General features: G+C 42.3%; 2 protein-coding genes across 3 annotated transcripts; one reads left to right on the top strand and one right to left on the bottom strand.

Annotated features, from left to right (window-relative positions):
* Nucleotides 1-617: 617 nt before the first annotated feature.
* Nucleotides 618-12895, bottom strand: pip4p2 (phosphatidylinositol-4,5-bisphosphate 4-phosphatase 2). Of its 2 annotated transcripts, XM_083981683.1 has the most exons (8): nucleotides 12668-12895; nucleotides 7668-7816; nucleotides 6595-6701; nucleotides 6310-6433; nucleotides 5549-5623; nucleotides 4815-4867; nucleotides 2712-2802; nucleotides 618-2155 (listed from the first exon to the last, which is right to left on the bottom strand). In XM_083981683.1, the coding sequence occupies exons 1-8, from the start codon at nucleotides 12771-12773 to the stop codon at nucleotides 2012-2014; spliced, it is 849 nt and encodes a 282-aa protein (XP_083837809.1). In that variant the 5' UTR covers nucleotides 12774-12895; the 3' UTR covers nucleotides 618-2011. The 2 variants fall into 2 exon arrangements, with proteins under 2 accessions (XP_083837809.1, XP_083837810.1); XM_083981684.1 differs by lacking the exon at nucleotides 5549-5623.
* A 2400-nt stretch (nucleotides 12896-15295) lies between these two features.
* LOC310994156 (uncharacterized protein) lies at nucleotides 15296-18726 on the top strand. The gene is made up of 4 exons (XM_083982747.1): nucleotides 15296-15382; nucleotides 15790-15962; nucleotides 16713-17265; nucleotides 18257-18726. Exons 3-4 carry the CDS (start codon nucleotides 16724-16726, stop codon nucleotides 18396-18398), a joined length of 684 nt encoding a protein of 227 aa, XP_083838873.1. The 5' UTR covers nucleotides 15296-15382; nucleotides 15790-15962; nucleotides 16713-16723; the 3' UTR covers nucleotides 18399-18726.
* Nucleotides 18727-18735: the final 9 nt, after the last annotated feature.

Raw genomic sequence — 18735 nt, forward strand, 5'->3', positions numbered from 1 at the left:
GTGCTAACAAAGGTAATTTTAGGTCAGAAGCGGAATCGGTGTGAGAATAAGAAATTACTTTAAATGAGAAAACAGACCTGGCACAAGACAGGCCCTACCCAGTATTTTTATGGTAATATTATGATCTTACTATGCTATCTCAATTAAGAGTTTCCTGAATGTACAACGTGGATTCAGAGAAAACGTTTTCAAAAACACTCAAGTGCCTTGTGTATGGGTCAGAACAGGTTACATTTTAAGAAACCATAATGTTTTTATGAGAATTGTAAAAAAAAGAAAAAAAAAAGAAGAAGGCTTCTATCCTTATATTAACATGAAAGAGTGCAAGTGTAACCATATTTAAAGCTCTAAGAGTCTCATTTGTTTCTGAAACATAAAGTTAATGCTTCATTATTACAGTTTTTGATTTGACCTTAATGTGCACAACTGGTTTGTTCCATGTTTAATGTGTTGGCTCTATTGCATCGAAGTCTTATAAACTATACCAGTAGACACTTCAATATGAATGTCTGTGTTCCTCTTTTAAAAGTAAAATATCTATAACTTACCACAGCCAAGAAATAAACAGACCAATACAGGCAGTTTTTGCATTTTATTGATAAATTATCATCTTTAAAAAGACCCACGAGCCATCTCTTATCCTTCCACCTCACACTACAGTTTTCCAAGTACTGAATTTGAACTATGTACAAAGAGTATTTTTTTAATATTATTTTCTGCTTCATCATTATCATCGTCATCGTCATCATCATCACATTCAAAACAAGGTTAGAAGTTTGAACTGTGCCCACTGGTAAAGGTCAAGAGACAGGATGCTGCGTTAGCGTACAGCGATGCTAGCTAGCACAGAGTTCACTGGAGGTCAGAGAGTGGCGGAGAGAAGCGAGGGGAGCGAGGGAGGGAGGGAGGGGAGGAAGAGGAGGAGGAAGAAGAGGAGGGTTACATTCTAACAGACAGGCAGAAGGAGCAAAAGACAGGAACATCATAACGTGTTGTCTACTTCACTGTAACAAAAAGAAAACACCACCTCAGTGACTGAACAAAAACAAGTCAACATGCAAACGTCAGAGTCACCGTGTTCTGGGATCAAAAGGCAACAGAAAAAACCTCAGTGAAGAAGGCGGGAGGTCGCGTAAGGAAAGCTCAACATAAGTAAAAGAAAAAGGGTTATTGCTGTAGTGAGATAAAAGCTGCATGGCACAAACAAATAAACAAGCTCCTGTTGATCTGATGCTCTTCTTGACTAATACTGGGCAGCTAAGTTGGCACGCATGGGTATTTAAGGGCGATTTCTTTTAAAAACTGATCATTTCAAGAGTTAAAATCATATAGCAATACTATGTCAGTGTACACAGGCAAGGTAAATGGTTACAATACAGTATGGATATGCAGCTTTCTGTAGCTGGAGTTTAACTAGCAGCAAAACAACACATACAATTGCATATAGTCGTAGTGCAATGGGCAAACTGTTCTTAGGAGGTTGTCTCATTTTGGTCTGGTCAGTAACAAAAGAAATCAAGTGGGAACCATCATGTCAGTCAGGCTGCTGAAAAAACAAAACAACCACATGGTCCAGAAAGACCAAATCCAGCCAGTTTGCTAAACGTATCATTTTCAAAATCAGCACAGGAGCCAACTCATTTTTGCATTCATCAAGAGAAAAAAAAAGAAGGAAATCACAGTTTTATTGTAGCTTGGAGGAATTTGGCAAAAACAGGAGCAGGATTTGAGTCTCTGTGGACCAGCAGGAGGATCGATCGGCATACAGTAAGGTTTGTTCAGCGGGTTACAAACCATTCCAGACGCAAACACAACGGGATACATTTCCAGCATACCTCTTCAAACACACACACACACACACAACATCTCCTCAACACACTCCTGCAGGTGTTCCACTCCGCTGAACATGACCGGTTGGAGATCTGAACAAAATGAAAAAAAAATGAAAAAAAAGAGAAAAAACTAAAAAGTAGGGTTTTGTTCTTCCAGCCGTGCAGGGACCGTGCCCGCCCTAGGCAAAGCTGTTCTCCGGGTAGCTCACTTTGATGGCGCCCCAGTAGCAGGCTCGTATCAGACAGATCAGGCCCATCAGGTAGGCGAACGCCCAGGACACATAGGTGGCGTTGTAACGACTGGCAAAGCTCCGAGTGCCAACCTGTGGAGAGTGAGAGCAGGTGGATGAAAGATGGTTAACACTGAAAATATAGATTTTAAAATTATAGCATTCATATATTTCACTGTATTTCATACAGAACGGGCCTCTGCAAAACAAACTCCTCCTAAACCTACGATTGATGTCATAAAGACAATTCTTAATATGAATGACTCCATCAGAAGAAAATTGCAACTAGCTCAGTAGCACTGAGTTTAAATATTAAGGAGTTTAATCCTGTGAGATTATTATGGAGTGATTATGTTTCTAATATGATTATACAAAGTTGCGAAAGTCTGATAGGAATTTGATATACCGTGGAAAAACGGAACAATATGCGGTTGTTTGCACAAAATACACTTATTGTTTACTGAACAGTTGGGTGGATTAACACAGCTAAATTTACTTGATGTAATTAGTGTATGGAGAAAAACATTACACAACTGTAAAGCATGTGCACATGTCTCAATTGTTGTGCCCATATCAAAACATGAAGTTTCTCAGGTCAGCTAACCAGTTTCTAACAGTGAAATAAGGACACACAGGAGGCCGTACTTACTGTTAAACCCACTCCAATGAAGATGCAGATCATTCCTATAGTTATATAAGCACAACAGCGCCTCCTAGGGAGCGCACTACCAACAGAGGATCTGCAGGTGGAGATCAAGAGAGGGAGAAAACACAACAACAATACATGGTCAGCATGTGGAACTGGTTTCAGAGTGAAACATGCATCATGAATCTGAAACACTGGGTTTGTCTCAGGCACCGGTCCTGTTGTGGCTGTATTTTATTTGACAGTCTTGGAAACAATACCACTCCCTTTTCTATTTTCTATTTTCATCATAATGCGCCTGATACTTTCTTTGTCCCACCCTTTTTCCAAGTGATCTCATCTCACTAACTCACATCACATCACATCATCCTGACCATCCCATGAGCCAACAAATCTCCCACTTCCCTTCTCTTGTGCAGCTCACACATGAAAGCACCGGAGGCTGCAGTCACATGTGCAGCTCGCTGTAGCAACCTCAGCTCCATCCATACTTCACACATGCAGCTGCAAATCAACTGCCCCAGGCAGCAGACTGGCATCGGGTTTTCTTTATTTTCTCTGCTTCACTATTACTTTACTTTCCTCCCCCCTCTCTGCCCTCACATGCCTCTCATGTGATGGGACTCAAGCATTCTTCAGGAATCACTGGTATTCAGATGGCTTATGGGAGGCCTGATCAGCTGACCATCTTACCTTCTAAACACTCTCCTCCTCCTCCCTTCACCTTTCCTCTTTTGTTCCACCAACTCGTGGCATTTAAAACAACTAGACATCATCACACATTGCAAAATAGGAAATTATAGTTGAGCATTTCCAGTGTAATTTGGGGAGTTTCCTTTGGAGGTATCAGTTCCCTATAACCACTGCATATCAACCACTACTGTTTTGCTTTTGTTACTGCATAAAAGGAGAGAAGGAAGTTTAATTAAAGATGAATAAAGAGACCATCAGATTTGAATGAAGCCTATGCAGAGACATGAAGCAGACACAGAGACGGTGACGACATGTTTTGGCTGCAGCTTGTTATTCTGATGGAGTGTCCACTGCTCATCACTTTCAGACACACACACACACTTTACAGTGGCCTCCCACTACTGCTCAACCCCTTTGACCCCCCACCCACCCACGCCACCTCATTACCTTTACATGAATTGAGGCCAAGCTTTAATTCCTGTCACACATCTAGATTAGCCTCCATTACCCCCCTTCCTCTCCCCGCCCCTCCCATCTCCTTCCAAGGAAAACAAAAGCTCGGCATCTGACTGCAGCGAATTTATCCATAAACTAAACACTCAAATATTACTCCTTTCACAAAAAACGAATAGAGGGGGAAGGTCAAATATTTACACGACAAGCTGAATCCTACGAAACCGCAAACCTCCATGGGTGAGGGTTGATGTGATTGCAGAAGTGCTTTAAACCATTTCACTTCCTCTAACCGACTGTATGTAAACGGTCCAATAAAGGAAAAGGCTTTGAAGCACTTTTCTACAGTATGTCACCCACCCTGTATCTCCACCAAGGCTTCAACAGATTCACTTGTAGTTGCAGGCTTAAGATACCACACTGGTGATTTTGCAAATCCCCTCACAACTAACAGATGCTCTGTGTTTGAGAAAATCTGATGTTATATTGGCAGCTATCGGATTCAATTCATCCCTGGGCAACATGAAACTGTAGGTTCACAGTGAACATCAAGTCTACATTCAATAAAAATTACAGGATATTTAGGAAATGAGACAGTTCACTGCAAATGTTTCAGCTCAAATCAGGAAACTGTAATGTAAGTTGATGTTTGTTTGAGCCTGCTCTCTTATCACACAGAAATACATGGAAAGCAAATGCTAAAGGAAGGAAACTTGAATACACACTGGTAGGATAATTAAAATTCTTTACAAGATTAAATTGTGAAGTTTTGGTGTCTCATCTGATAACGTGGTTTGATCCAGTTGAGCACAATGTTTATCCAAAGCCTGGAAAAATAACCCTCAGGCAAAATTAAAAAATAGAATAAACTCCTGTTAAAATGGAAAACACAGAAGGTAAAAAGCAAAAGCATGTTTCATCTATCATGACCTTTGTGTAACATGTGTTAAAGGGACTCACATCTTTTTGCAGTGGGGACATTTGGCTAGTGTGTTAAACCGAAGCTCCATCCACTGTGAAGAAGCAGAAAGAAAAGCACAGCGTTAGGGAGGGCACACATGTGGACACAGATGTGCAGCAACACACTACAACCCTACTGTGCTGTGGTGATCAATCAACAGAGGACGCACTGGGAATGATTTGTCATGATCGGTGATGACAGGTTGCAACTTGCAAATCTATCAATTATATTATTCCTGTATTAGCAAATATATCAAGGGGTTGGAAATGCCATGTGGCTAAATTAGCGCCTTAAATCATTCGTATAATGTGTTAGTTGTGGTTGTCATTATATTTTTGCTTCATCGGGGGTTCTGAAGTTAAAAAAGCAGTGTTATGAAAATGTTTATCCCATCACAGATCAGTGCCATTAATTAGAAGGTCTTATTGATACTAGTTCAATATGTGACTTGTTATTCGGCCTCAGTGAAGGAATGACAGTTTAAAAAAGCAGAAACACAGTTTTAATGGCTTATAAAGATGTAAACGGAAGCCCTTTTTGTGCATTAAAGATCAAACTGTCTTTCTTTGACTGAAGCTCTCATCACCACCACCACCATCATCATCATCATCATCATCATCATCATCATCATCATTGTCATCATCATCATCACCACCACCAGTATAAAGGACACAGATTGAACTGTTAGGCTGTTGTTAATATGTCCACAAGTGTGACCAGCAGCTGTCTCAACCTCTTGTTCTGCTGGGGGAGAGCCATCACTGGGGAGGCCAGACATTGGCTGGGATGACCTGGCGTCCTCACTGCCCTACAGACGCCGCAAGCAACAATGTGCACACGTTAAGAAGTCAACAGCGTTTCACACTGGTTCAGGTTCTGCATATTTCTTTTGATTACCATGCGAGGTGTTAACTTAAAAGTTTGAGGTATTAAACTCAATCCAAGTGAACACGCTGCATGTCAAAAGTACTGATGGTACCCTCGGCGTGGCGAAGCAGAAAGACAAATTCTGGCACAGCTGCAGGTTATAAGGGATAAACTTAATTTCTTTTGACATGGTGTGGCCTCACTGCAGTCAAGTGGTGCTTAGGACACTGGATGAGTCAGGCAAGGAGAGGAAACATGCTGCAGAGTGCATGCCACCAGCTGCTTGCAGACAACATAGTCTGCCAGATACAGTCGGTAACATGATAGTCTTCATTGCATTCAACAGATAGAGGGTTGGTTAACAGAACAGAAACATGGCATGGTGCTCAAGACCTGGCTTGAATAAACCTATCCTCTGCATCTGAAGTAAAACAAACCTTAAACAATCACACAACTTCCAATACTTCAGTGAATCCAATGGTATTCCATCACTTGATATATGATACAGCTCTCATGAGCATTCATACAAGCTATATATGCACATACCAACAACAGCACAGCAACAAAATTCGGCCTGTAAAACTCTTGCGATTTGATAAAGTGGTCGTCTCGGCGGGTTTTACGTACTAGGAAGGTGTTGCCACAGTGACCGCAGACCACCCTCATCCCCTGAGGTTGGATGGGCAGCGCCGGCTGGGCGGGTTGCTCCTCGGGGATCACCATCACCGGGCTCAGGTTTATAATGCGTCTGCTGCCGGAGTCAACACATCCAGCACAGAGTTATAAAAGTGTCTGATGGTGTTAAACTATAGAAGGAATTGATTTGTTTCATAAAAGTCAACCAATATGTCTTTCAGAGCCTTGAATTCTGCTTTGGAAAAACATTAAACTTACAAACTGGCTGTTACCTACCAGTTTGGTCGAGGACATCCTATCCTCCTGGACGTGTCTTTACAGATTAGCAGGCAGTTACAGGGACACCTCACATACTTCTTCCCCGTTGGCGGGTTCTTGATGGGCTGGAAGACAACATGGAAAACTCTGCTTACTGGAAACTGCCAGTCTGATAAAAAAAAAAAACAAAGCCACACAAAAGAAGTGCAGGGGTGACACAGCAAATCCTTTTTAGACCTAACAGGGTGGGAAAATATCAATAACTCTGCATTTAATCTCTTATATACAGTATATCGCAATTCATCTATCAGCTTCAAATGGCCATATCATGTCATGCCGTGCAGTCACTCGAGAAGCATTTCTAAAGCCGACCATATCACACTTGGAGCTGTTTATGTCTAGTGAAACAGGCCAGACCAATGACACAAGATATTCTGCTTTGCAAGGATTAGTCTGGAATTAGACTGTACCAGGAAATGTTTCATTCATGTATCAGAGAAGTCAGGTAAAGTAAATCACAGTATCCATATTGTATATCGCCTGGTGTTCTGTGAATAGATGCAACGGACACTGACATATAAAATATGTCTATGCTGATGCATCGGTGCCACAAATATCACCCGATTGAGATGTTATTTCCCACTGTGATGTCTGTGATGACAGTCATCCATTCTGCCTGCAGCTCTCCTCCCTCCTCCGACAGCTCTGCGAAGGCATTCAGTCAGACACAGGCGACACATTCAAGTCACCGGGCTGACAGGGATGTGGCAGATGTCTGCATCAACATCTGGTCGGACTCTTAACAGTGGTCAAGAAATTTCCACCCAGTGCAAATTATTTATCTTGTGATTGCTGACAAATCACATGTTTCATCAGACAACATGATGCCGCACAATGAAACAGAACGAGACTGGATGTGACCGTCACACTGGGAAATGCACGAGTGATAATGAACAGCAGCTTGAGTATAAATGTCTGACCTGATGTCTTAACTGAGCTTGACAGACTGTTACAACTCTGTGATGTCAACACCATCACTCATAAATTATGAAGCCGTCATCAGGGCCCGACAATGGGCCTCCTCCACTTACCGAAGCTTCATTGCAGACCGTGCACTTGACCACGTGCTGATGCAGCTTCCCATCCAGGTTGATGAGCGACTCACACACGCGGCAGTTGATGACAGGCACACCGCCGGCGTCGGGGCTGGCGATGGCTGTGTAGGGAGGAGGTAGTTCGGCTTTGAGAAGAGGAGGGCAAAGCACACAACACACAGCCAGCTGTTAATCGCATGCATCTAGAAAATTTTGTGAACAAAAAGGTCTGGGTTTCTGTATCCTGTGGGAAAATACAAAGAAAAGAAAAAAAAAAGTTCAGGTAGAGGACAAGTCACTTTTTGTGTTTTGTACACAGACCAAGCCGGGCACAGGGCCGCAGGGTGCAGCTTTTATCTAAACTGACCACTAGTCCCTAGAATAACCGCATAATTTTTCACTTGATGTTTACATCCGGCCTTTTAGATCAATAATGTTAAATAATAAATACTAAAAACAGATGTATACTGCGGTGATCAATGTCAGAACAGGTTATAGGATAGGAAATTAATGGGAGCTCAAAACCACACATTGGACGACAAATATTATTTAATGACTCATTAATCGACTCTTGGAAACATCCTATGTGCAGTTACGCTCCATGACAACACCAGTGCTCTTTCTCCATTCACAGTTTACCAGCCTAGTCCTGCTCAGCTGTATAAGACTGTATGGAAACCCATGACAGCCTGTGTACAGCTCTGATTGCTCAACATGTGACTCTTCTCTCTTTTGTCAGGGACCCGAGCTCCACTCTGTATGTTTAAGAAAGAAACAATGGGCCCTTTTAGATACAGAAGTGACGCCGTAAAATCCACTCACTGTCAGGCTGCAGACAGAGTTTACATGTAACATACAGTAAGAGCCGGTCGTCTGAATGAGAGGCTGTGGTATCAACATACAACATTAAGTTATGTTGTAATATCAGTGATTCATTTGCAGATAATATGATACAATCTATAGATTATATCACATATTAATTTGTTCAGTTGTTGAATCAGTTTTATGTGTTGCTATTTGCTAAATGAACATATCTCTGCTAATGAGTCTAATAAACTCCTGGCCATTTTGTTTGAGAAACCCAGACTATCCAGCCAGCACCAGCAAGTAGCGTTTTCGGTCCATTAACAAGGTGAATCAACCTGATCGAATGGCCGATCTTTACAGACTTAAAGATTTTCTCTTTATGTCTGAAAGAACCACTGTGAACTAACTACAGTAGCTGTTCAAATGAACTCTGTACTGTTTAATCCCACATTAACCTGCTGTAATTAGTCTACATTCCATGTGTTTTACGGGGTTTTAATAAACTTAATCCGTAGACTTGCACCAGTCACTGCCTTTACTACTACTTCTACAGTGCTCAGGGCATACTTTACATTCACACGAAACAAAGCCCGCAGCCATGATGACTGTCACTGTGCCTTCATTTCTGCCACTACAGTCAAACTGCAAAATTCAAACTGAGTCAACTGAGTTGATCACCTGGAGAAAATGTGCAAATGTGAAATTAAGTCTGCACAAAACAACCATCATGTCCATTGCATTACCAGTTTTTGTACAATTAGTCAATTACCTGTAAAACTTAATAGATCAGTCTGTAAAATATTAGAAAATACTGGCAAATGCTAATTATAGTCTGTCACAGCGAACAAACTTGCATCTTATTTTGTCCAACCAACTCTTAGTAATCCAAATATTTCCCCTGTGCGATGAAATAAAACAGAGAAAATCTGTAGAAATGTAGAAATCCACTGTAATACGGTCTCATCTGATACTTAATACATTAAGCCCGACCTCAGACTGTGATCGATCACAAACGACCAATTTCCCTCTTACCTCGCTCTGAATGGGATAATGGGACGAGTCAACAGGCAACTGACCTGGGCTCTGATATTCACGTGTGAACAAGTGGTTGACACCACAGGGGCAGATGGGGCACTCTGACTACACTTGGGCAAACCTGGCAACCGGAGCGTGCCAAAGACCGGACACTGGTAGTGTGTGCAGGCACCACATGCTAACACAAGAAGTCATGTCATCTGCTACTAAATTGTGTTAATCCAAAATGTAGCATTAGGTCCGGACTGTATTCTCTCCTTTAATCTTAAATCCTTATATAACAGCAAAAAGTTAAATCCTGGTCAACGCCCTCTCAGCACATCTGAGCCACTGGTGTTCAGGCCTGTTACCACTCGCCTCTCTCTTGGCTGTGTGCACCGGAGGCCTCCTAATGCATGGCTGAAACTGAATATAGCAGCTATAGGTTTTCACTAGCTGTCCTCGGAGCCAGAGGTAAGACGAGAAGACGCTTTACTAATACTACAACAACTGCCAGCAGCACCACAACATTCAGCCGCCATCACGGCCTGCCCCGCTGCTGCCATCAGTGGCTGGATGACTGTGGGACCTGTGGTCTGTGGTGAAGAAGTCGCAAACAGGGATGCACACAGAAATGTTCTGTCTTTCACTCTGCTTCAAAGGAAACGAATCTCGTCCAGGTCAAACGACCGCTTCTGTGTTATTCTGTACTGTTTCATCATTGTCAATAAACCAAAAAAAAACTGCATTGTGTTAGTCTTTCTGTCAGTGTCAGTGAATGTGCTGTCTCACTGTCCCAAACCTGACCACAAATTTAAAACCACACCTTTAGAAAAGGTTTATTAACGTTGGCCACTGTACTTATTAGCAGATTTTACTCAAATCACAGCAAAAAGACACAAATGTGGTGCTCCAGTCTAAGAGTAGATAACATGGGTTCAAAACAACATCACGGTGTCAGATATACGTGATGATAAATAGATGCTAATTATCTCTGGGGATGGTGAATTATGATGATTGGGAAACTGGTGTTTACACTGTTCTGCTTGTGCAATGACTTTGTCCTCACACCTCCCCCCCCCTGAAAATAACTCTCTGGGCCTTCAGCCACCATTTTCATCAACTCATTTGCAGCCATGTCTGGGTTTAAAATGGGATAAAATGTTGTGTTTTGTATGTTCATAAAGCACTGGGAGAGAAAGTGAAGGTGAATTCACTCAAACAAAGGAAAAAATGAATTTATCCTCACAGAGGATTTTGTTGAGATCAGCTTCTTTTCTACCACTCAAGCACAAAAACACCAAGTGGACACAAAACCCCGACTCAGTGTCATGATGCAGCCAAGGTCGTTTGGCCTCCGCCCCTCACCAACACCACACAATGAATCTCTACCTGTTACAGGAAGGGAGTCACTACTCTTCACTGTTGTGCCAGATATATAAAACATTAAGGAAATCAACAGAGTTTGCAGTCATTTTCACGAACAGCAGCTTTAAGTTGGTTTTTAACAAAGCTCACATTCACCCAGTTTTGTAAAAGCAGCATCGTATTCATTGTATTCTAGGGAAATAAAATCTCAGGTTTGGCATCTTTGGCTCAAATTAATCCACTTTACAAACTGGCTGATCGAGGATTGTCGCCCAACAAACCCAGAGAAACTGGAATTAGCCATAATAATCCAGACTGCAGAGAGACAGAGAGGGAGGGAGAAACTAGGCCGTGAAACATACTGACATTCATTCAAGCGTTTACTGTCCTTTTACAGGTTTACTACAGTCCAGTGGTTAAGTCTTTATGGTTAATCTGCTGGTGAAGTATGAATTCTGTGAGATTAGCCTTGAACAATAGCAATAATGTTCATTTTCACCTTTGTTTGCTTTATATTAGCGGTCTGTCCTGAAATGCTCCTAAAAGAGCATTACACATGCAGTCAATGAATCCATTCATTTGCCAGCAGAACATTTGTGTAAGCCCAAAACAAAAAAAAGGTCACATCAGAGGAAAAACAGGCCCAGAGTGGACAGAGCTAGACTCCCTACAGATTTTACATCCATGTGATGAACAGAACATGAAATCTGCTCTGCTGCTAAAACAAAACATGAAGCAAAACGCGATCCTCTGATATGAGAATCGGATCTATACTTTTCTGAGCAGAAATAAACAGCATGTGTGATCATGAACGTCGTCCCCCGGCATCAAAAATTCAGAGTTTGATCAGACTGGATTCAGAGCACTGACAGCAGCTTCCAGACTGAGTGGTTAGGGAGGATTTATGAGCTGTAATTGCCTGGGTCATTCGGCCCTGCGTGTATTATGGTCCTGTAACCTACATTCAGCTGTTTACTAAGCAAAAAAAATGATTCCTGGCAATAAATGTACATGTGTTTCTTTATAACTCCATGAAAGATGCAAAACGTGCAACAATATTCAAGCTGCCTTTACTGGATCAAGACTAAATATGTGTTGTTTACAGAGCTGTAATCATGCACATGAACAGGTGCATCAATAATCAAACACATGGATCATTATGACATTTAAACCATGTCGTGCTATTGATTCGGGGGTGGCCCCATCCACAAAAGGGCACATCTGGAGCATTTTGTTGATTTGCAGCTGGGACAAAAGGCTTTGCTCAGCCTGCCTGCCTGCCTTCATCAGCAGTGGGTCACCCCCCATCTCCTCCTCCTCCTCCTCTTCTTCCGTCCGTCAGTCAATCAATCAACAAGCCAACAAATAACAGCAAACACCCAGCGAGGCCTGATTATTATTATCTTTCAGTGGTGAAGAGTCAGAGCACTACAGGCCCCGGTGAGTCGTGATGTAAGCATTTCTGCAGTGAGGAGAGGTTGGTGTTATTGTAGGCCCCTCTTCTCTAACCCACTGCTCCAGTTCTCACAGGGAAAGCTCCACCTTTTTTCTCAGCTGCCGACTGATTCCCCACCGATGCCCTTGCCTTGCCTTCCCTTGCCTTCCCCTGCTCTGCTTTGCTTTGCCTTGCCTTTCCTTGCTTTGCCTTTCCCTGCTCTGTTCTGCTTTGCTTTGCTTTGCCTCGCTGCAGTTTTATTTACGCACTTGTACGAACTCGATACGCCCCTGAGGAGAAAAAAAAAAAAAAAAAAAAACAGATTCTGCATGCAGACTGGCAGCCGGGCAGCTCTAACATGCCGTGTGTTTACCTCGGGGACTTGCTTCCTGCAGGTACGGGGGAGCGGTGGGGGTCACATTCCCCGAGTTAGGGCCCGACAGCAGCGGAGATCGCTCGTCCATGCCGTCGGAGGCCATGTCGTTGCAAACCGGGAGAAACGCAGGGGCAGAGACGCGGTGGTGGCGGCGGCGGAGGACTCCTGGCTGCTGCACCGAGTCTTCACTCAGCACGGAGGAGCAACCAGCGGCTGGTTGTTGATGCCGAGCTGCTCCGGTCCAGCAGCCCCAGTGACGGCAGCCTGGAGGAGGAGGGGCTCCGCGGAGCTCCCCGCCCCTCACTGACATGGCTCCGGGCATGGGCAGTGCTGCACACATGGAGCTGGATACTGATCACTGACTGTGTGATGGAATTTTTTGGGGGGAAAATATATTAAAATGGTTTGCTGCAGCCTCGACGTGGACAGACTATAAGACACAGGTGCCCTCATAGCCTAACTTTGATCTGCCATTTATGCCCTAATCTCCAGTTTTTCATTCCACTATTTGGGCTGTAGCCTATTTATAGGACAGTTTACAGTTGTTATTTATTTATTTATTTATTTATGTTCAACACTTACCCCAACCCTAAGACAAGAAGAGACACCAAGCAGCTTGAAGAGAAACAAAACAGGCTACTGTGTATGTGTGTTGTCAGCTCATTTTGGCCCTCTTGTATTTCTTTGAGAGTATTTTTCATTAGCCTACTATGTGGTTGTATATCGTTTTGAGGTTTGAGTGTCTTTGACATAATTTGAATTATTTAATTTCAACATTAAATATTAAAAAAAAAAATCTCATCAAACCCTAATAACAACTTGAGCAGGCCCATTCATTAATTCTATAAATAAAATTATCTGAATTATTTGCATTTTGACTCATAAATGACATATTTAACTGAATTTAGATGCCAACTAGGCAGATTAAACTTTACAGTAATAAAGTGGCTGGGTTGACCTCAAAGCTCAAATGCAGTCAAGCAACAATGTCCAGGCTTTGCCACTAGATGTCTCTGTCGGATCACTGAGGTCCAGGCCTGTGAGGTCCATAACTATTTAATTTATGGCCTAGACCTTAACAGTGGTATTTTTATTCTATTGGCTTTGTGTTGCTGCACACTGGATTTGTGATCAAACTATGATTGTTTTTATGCTTTTATACTTTATTTTGACAATTACTTAATACATCTTTTAGTTTATACTTGTGATTAAAAGTGTCTTTGTTATCTCTGGCTCAGGAGAAAAACTTTGAACATTTAAAGTTCAATCAGATTCAGAGTCAGAAATGGTTGGTCTGAATCATACAGACAAACTGAAAACAGGGGAATTCAAAATTGGCATTATGACATTTTGTAGTTATGCCTTCTGTAAACTTTACACTCCAACACGTGAGTCTACAAGCTGTTTTGAATCCATCTCTGTTCTGCCTGGCATGAACCTCAGACGTTCAAGAAAAACGTTGAAATGTTTGCTTACTTATTAATCTACAGACCAAAAACAGATTTAAACAAAGCACCATGAGTCTAAAAGTACAGGGAACTCCTTACAAAATACCCACCGAGTGTTCGTTTTCAATTGTCAAATGTAAAATCCCCCCAAGTTTGTTAAATAACCCCAAAATTACACAGATGGAAAAAGAAAAATACCAAGGCCATGACTTCAGTGTCCTCAGCGGGGGCTGCAGCTTTTCAGACAAGCATGACCAAACAGCTGAATGTTGTTGACCAAGTCACCTTCCCTGAAAATGAGGGACTGAACAGATCTACACAAGTTTCATCTGACATGTGGAAACATAAAGTTTAAACCTCTTTATCTCCATGACTCTCTGGCCGTATGTAGTTACTGCTGAGAGATGAGCAGCGCTGTCAGAGTTGACTGGTTGTGATTGATTTTTGGGATTACAGCCATGTTGCCTGTTCTCCAGAAAGCTGCTTTTTCTGTTTTGACTGATTTGTTGTCTTTTTTTACTAAACATTGTGATTCTGCTTCATCACAAAAGAATTTTCCTGTCTATAGTATATGTTTTTATTTTATTTTTTTCTTACTGTGTTTGTGTCTATTTTTCTGGCTTTTCCTCTCAATATTTTTCGAAACACACATCACACAATTTCCACAAATCTCTGGACAATCAGAGCAACACTGTTCAGCCTTTGTTCCGTAAATGGTTTGATAATCATTACCAGGGCAACATCTGGCTGCCACCAGCAGTTAAGTATCTGTGTGAACAGGACTTTCTTGATCTGATCAAACATTTTAAGAGTTCCACCCTTTTTTAGGAGAAACCCTTTTGTTGTAGATAGATAGATAGATAGATAGATAGATAGATAGATAGATAGATAGATAGATAGATAGATAGATAGATAGATAGATAGATAGATAGATAGATAGATAGATAGATAGATAGATAGATGCAAGTCCAATAAGGTTTAAAACAGTGCAGTGAAAGGCAAGATAAACTGTAGCCTACATGTTTGAAGGTTGGCGTCCACTCCTTCCAGACACTTACAACACCCTCACTTGTTTGTGCCAAAATATGTCTTCCATTCTTTGTTGCTTATGTCAGTGTGTAAACCACAGGCTGTGTAAATTAATTCCCAGGACATTCAGAAGACTCTCTAGAGAGAGAGAGAGAGAGAGAGAGAGAGAGAGAGAGAGAGAGAGATGCCAATGATGTGATTTAATCACAAGTTCCTCAGCTTTTGGGCAGAACATGTAAGTACTTTTATACAACTTTTTGTTCTTAAAACATAATAAAGTGTTTATGCATAAATGTGTTTATGCCACAGAGTTTTAATCCACAGGTGTGACAGCAGGGGGGTTGAAGAGTTTTGGTTTAAAATTGGGCCAAATTCAGGCCTGTTTAGGACATTGTAAAATGGCTCATAAATTCCAGGAGCATCACACCTACAACCAGCCTCTCCATTCACACTCACTCACACACACACACAGGCTGCAGACTATCACTTTCACAGATAAAGAAAAAGAAAACAGACAATAGTGCAATCCAGCATTGACACTGAAACTTCTATTCAAATTTCAACAAGGCTATAGGTTACAAAAATACCGGCGGACACAGTCTCTCTAGCAATCAAATTAAATTTCCCTCATTTCCTCCACAGACTCATGGGGGAAATCTCTGCTCCTGACTCTGGTGTTACCGGGCCAGTAAATAGTGATTCAGATCGCATGTAACAGGCTGCAGCCCACGACTCATTTTTTCCGACGACTTCAGGCACCAGAGGAGCGTCGCAGCAGCTCACACACCGCCTCGTCGCTGGCGTTTCCCTGCAAGGTAAACTCCTTTACAGACATCAGACTAAAGTGAAGTGGCCGTAGAATCAGTGGGAAATATATGTTATTTTAGTTTCTCGTTGCTGTGGGGATTAGAAATTGCGGGTTAATTGTTCTGCTCCGTTATTTTCTACCAGTGACTGTTGCATGCCAAAAAAAAAGAAGAAGAAAATAAAAGAAGAAAGTAAAACTTCCGGTAACAAAATAAGCAATGAAATCAGTTTACTCTGTAAGGTTTTTGGGAGCTCTACAAATGAATGTCCAGAAAAACATAATGTTAATCTTGGAGGAATGTGCAATACGATCACTGGTTTAGCCATATGTATTAAACTTAACATAATTTATACTTTTATTTTGAAGGTAAAAACATGTTTTCCTGTACTGACTCAGATTTATACCAGTGATAAGTCTCACTGTTATTCCTTACTTATAAATAGCCAGTAGAAATTCCCTCATCCCTCTTCAATGTGCACTGTACAGTTTGTCCAGAAACTGCATGTACCTATTTGATTTTTTTTTTTTATATTTTACTTGTAAGCATAGGATGAAATGTTGTCATCTGTTTTCTTTCTGGTTAGAGGAGACCTGATGTGTGACTAAAACAGCAGCTTTGTTGCAGAAAAAAAGTCCACACTGGAAAAACTGCTCTGTGGATAAACTTTGTCATGTCGCCAATGAGTCTTTTCCAGCCACAGTGTGTGTTCCACTATAAATCTGTGAGTCTAATCAAGCTTTATACTTGATGTTTCAGCCAGTTTAGAGATGCTCCAGGGGGCAGTGAGCAGGGCCGTGCTCTGCCTGTCCTGCTGCCTCATGTTGGAGGTCTGCTTCCCCGCAGACGGTGCAGGACCAGCAGCTTCTACCTTTCCCCCTGAACCAGTATCAGGGGAACCAGACCTTGGGGACTGGGAGTGGGGCTCTGGATCATCTCTCCTGCACCTGCTCAACAGCTTCCCCGCCGACAGCCCCTTCGTAGCAGAGACCCCTGGAAAACCGGTTAACTGCACCCAGCGTTTCTGGCTACCACCGTCTTCTGAAATCTGTTGGGAAAACATAGCCGGACCCGAGGAGTTTGACAAGTCCCGCCTGCTGGTTCTGCAGAACAGGGCTGCCCTGCAGGCCGTGTCCACCTCCAGCGGGGTGGAGGATGGAGGGCTCTCCTACGACCACCAAGCCAGAGAGGAGGTCCTGGGGATCCGCTCAGATCACCTGAGTGTGGTGGAAACTATGCAGACCATGGAGAAGGTGTTTGTGTCACTGGAGGAGAAGAGGAAAGAGGCGACGGACCAGGGGGTCTACACACGGTAAGAGACCAACAAAAAGCCATGTACCACATACACATCAATTAATTTAAGGCCCTGAAGTGTGATTACTGACAGTAAGGAGATACATCTTGAAAACAGAGGCTTCCCATGACATAGAGCAAGGTCTACTAACTTCCACATCAATATAAGAAAATAATATTTATGGAAAGTGCAATGAAAAAGGTTAGTCTGCCAAATAAAGCTGTTACAGAGACAAAACAAGTGACTCAAGGAGACAGTAGCTCTGCAATGCAGTATTTTGCCCACACCCAGATTGCAAAAAAGATTGCAGAAGCATGACGATGCTATATCTGAATATGTTCGATGTTTGGCCGTTATGCGATCCTCTGAGACGTTTCCCTCAAATAGCTCCCCCCGAGAGCTCTGCAAGCACTGTGTTTGAAAAACTGTGGTATAGAAACTGAGGAAGGGAGTGTACTGTCTGTGATTATGTCCCCGATCGCTTCTCTAACGACGTCAGAGCAGGTAGTATATTTATCAAGTGGTTTGGTTTCCTACGTTTTGCAGTTGATCAGTCACCGACACAGCTTCAGGCCTCACTGTACAGAAGCAATTAATATTTCCAGTAAATACTGATCCAAGACCAACGGCAGGGCTAATCCTGAATTATTATTATTATTAGTGAGGTCATCATTCATCACGTCCCCTGGATCAGTGTTACTTGTCTGACTAAAACACAACACTGTTTGAATGCCAAGGAAGACAGAGCGGAAACACCGTCCAGACAAGCAGCTGAGTCATTTCCAGTGTTTTCCAGCAGTCGTCAGTCAGGACATCTGGCTGAGACAAGGCTCTGGCACCAACACCGTCTTAGACCATTAACACTCAGTGCTGTCTCTCCGTTAGCTGTGAGCTGATAAATGTGTTACTTTTGAACAGTTTGGGTTTTTTTTTTTTTATTGTTCTCAATCTTAATGTATAGCATGGCGTGTGTATGTGACATTTGACCTGCGGCTGTCGTCCCTTTCAGCATGAAGGAGCGTCTTGCTAACGCGGGAGACACCATCGGCATCAGGGACGACATGGCAAACCATCTGGAGAGGCAGTTTTCTACACTAGAGGACACTCTGCTTAACATACAGCATCGACTCAACAAACTCATCCGACAGTGACAACGGCGTGGACACGCTAACTCCTCCTCTTCCTTTATGTGAACTGTATTTATATATTCATGTATTGTACAACAGTGTAGTAAATGCATGCGTGCTCAGAGTTATGCAAGTCTGTAGTATGACGACATAACACACTCGATAAGCACATTATGTCACTAGCATACCTGCAAAAAGTAAAACATGTAACCTGGACTTTGAAGATAAATAAACCTCACAATATGTGGGAGCTTTGATGAATATGTAGCAGTTAAATCTAGTTTCATATTGACAGTTTGCCATGTGGAGACATTAATAGCTTCTAGTAAAACAGCAGGACACTTGTAATAAAAAAAAACAA

This window comes from Trachurus trachurus, assembly GCF_905171665.1.
Source record: "Trachurus trachurus genome assembly, chromosome: 11".
NCBI classification, from domain to species: Eukaryota; Metazoa; Chordata; class Actinopteri; order Carangiformes; family Carangidae; genus Trachurus; species Trachurus trachurus.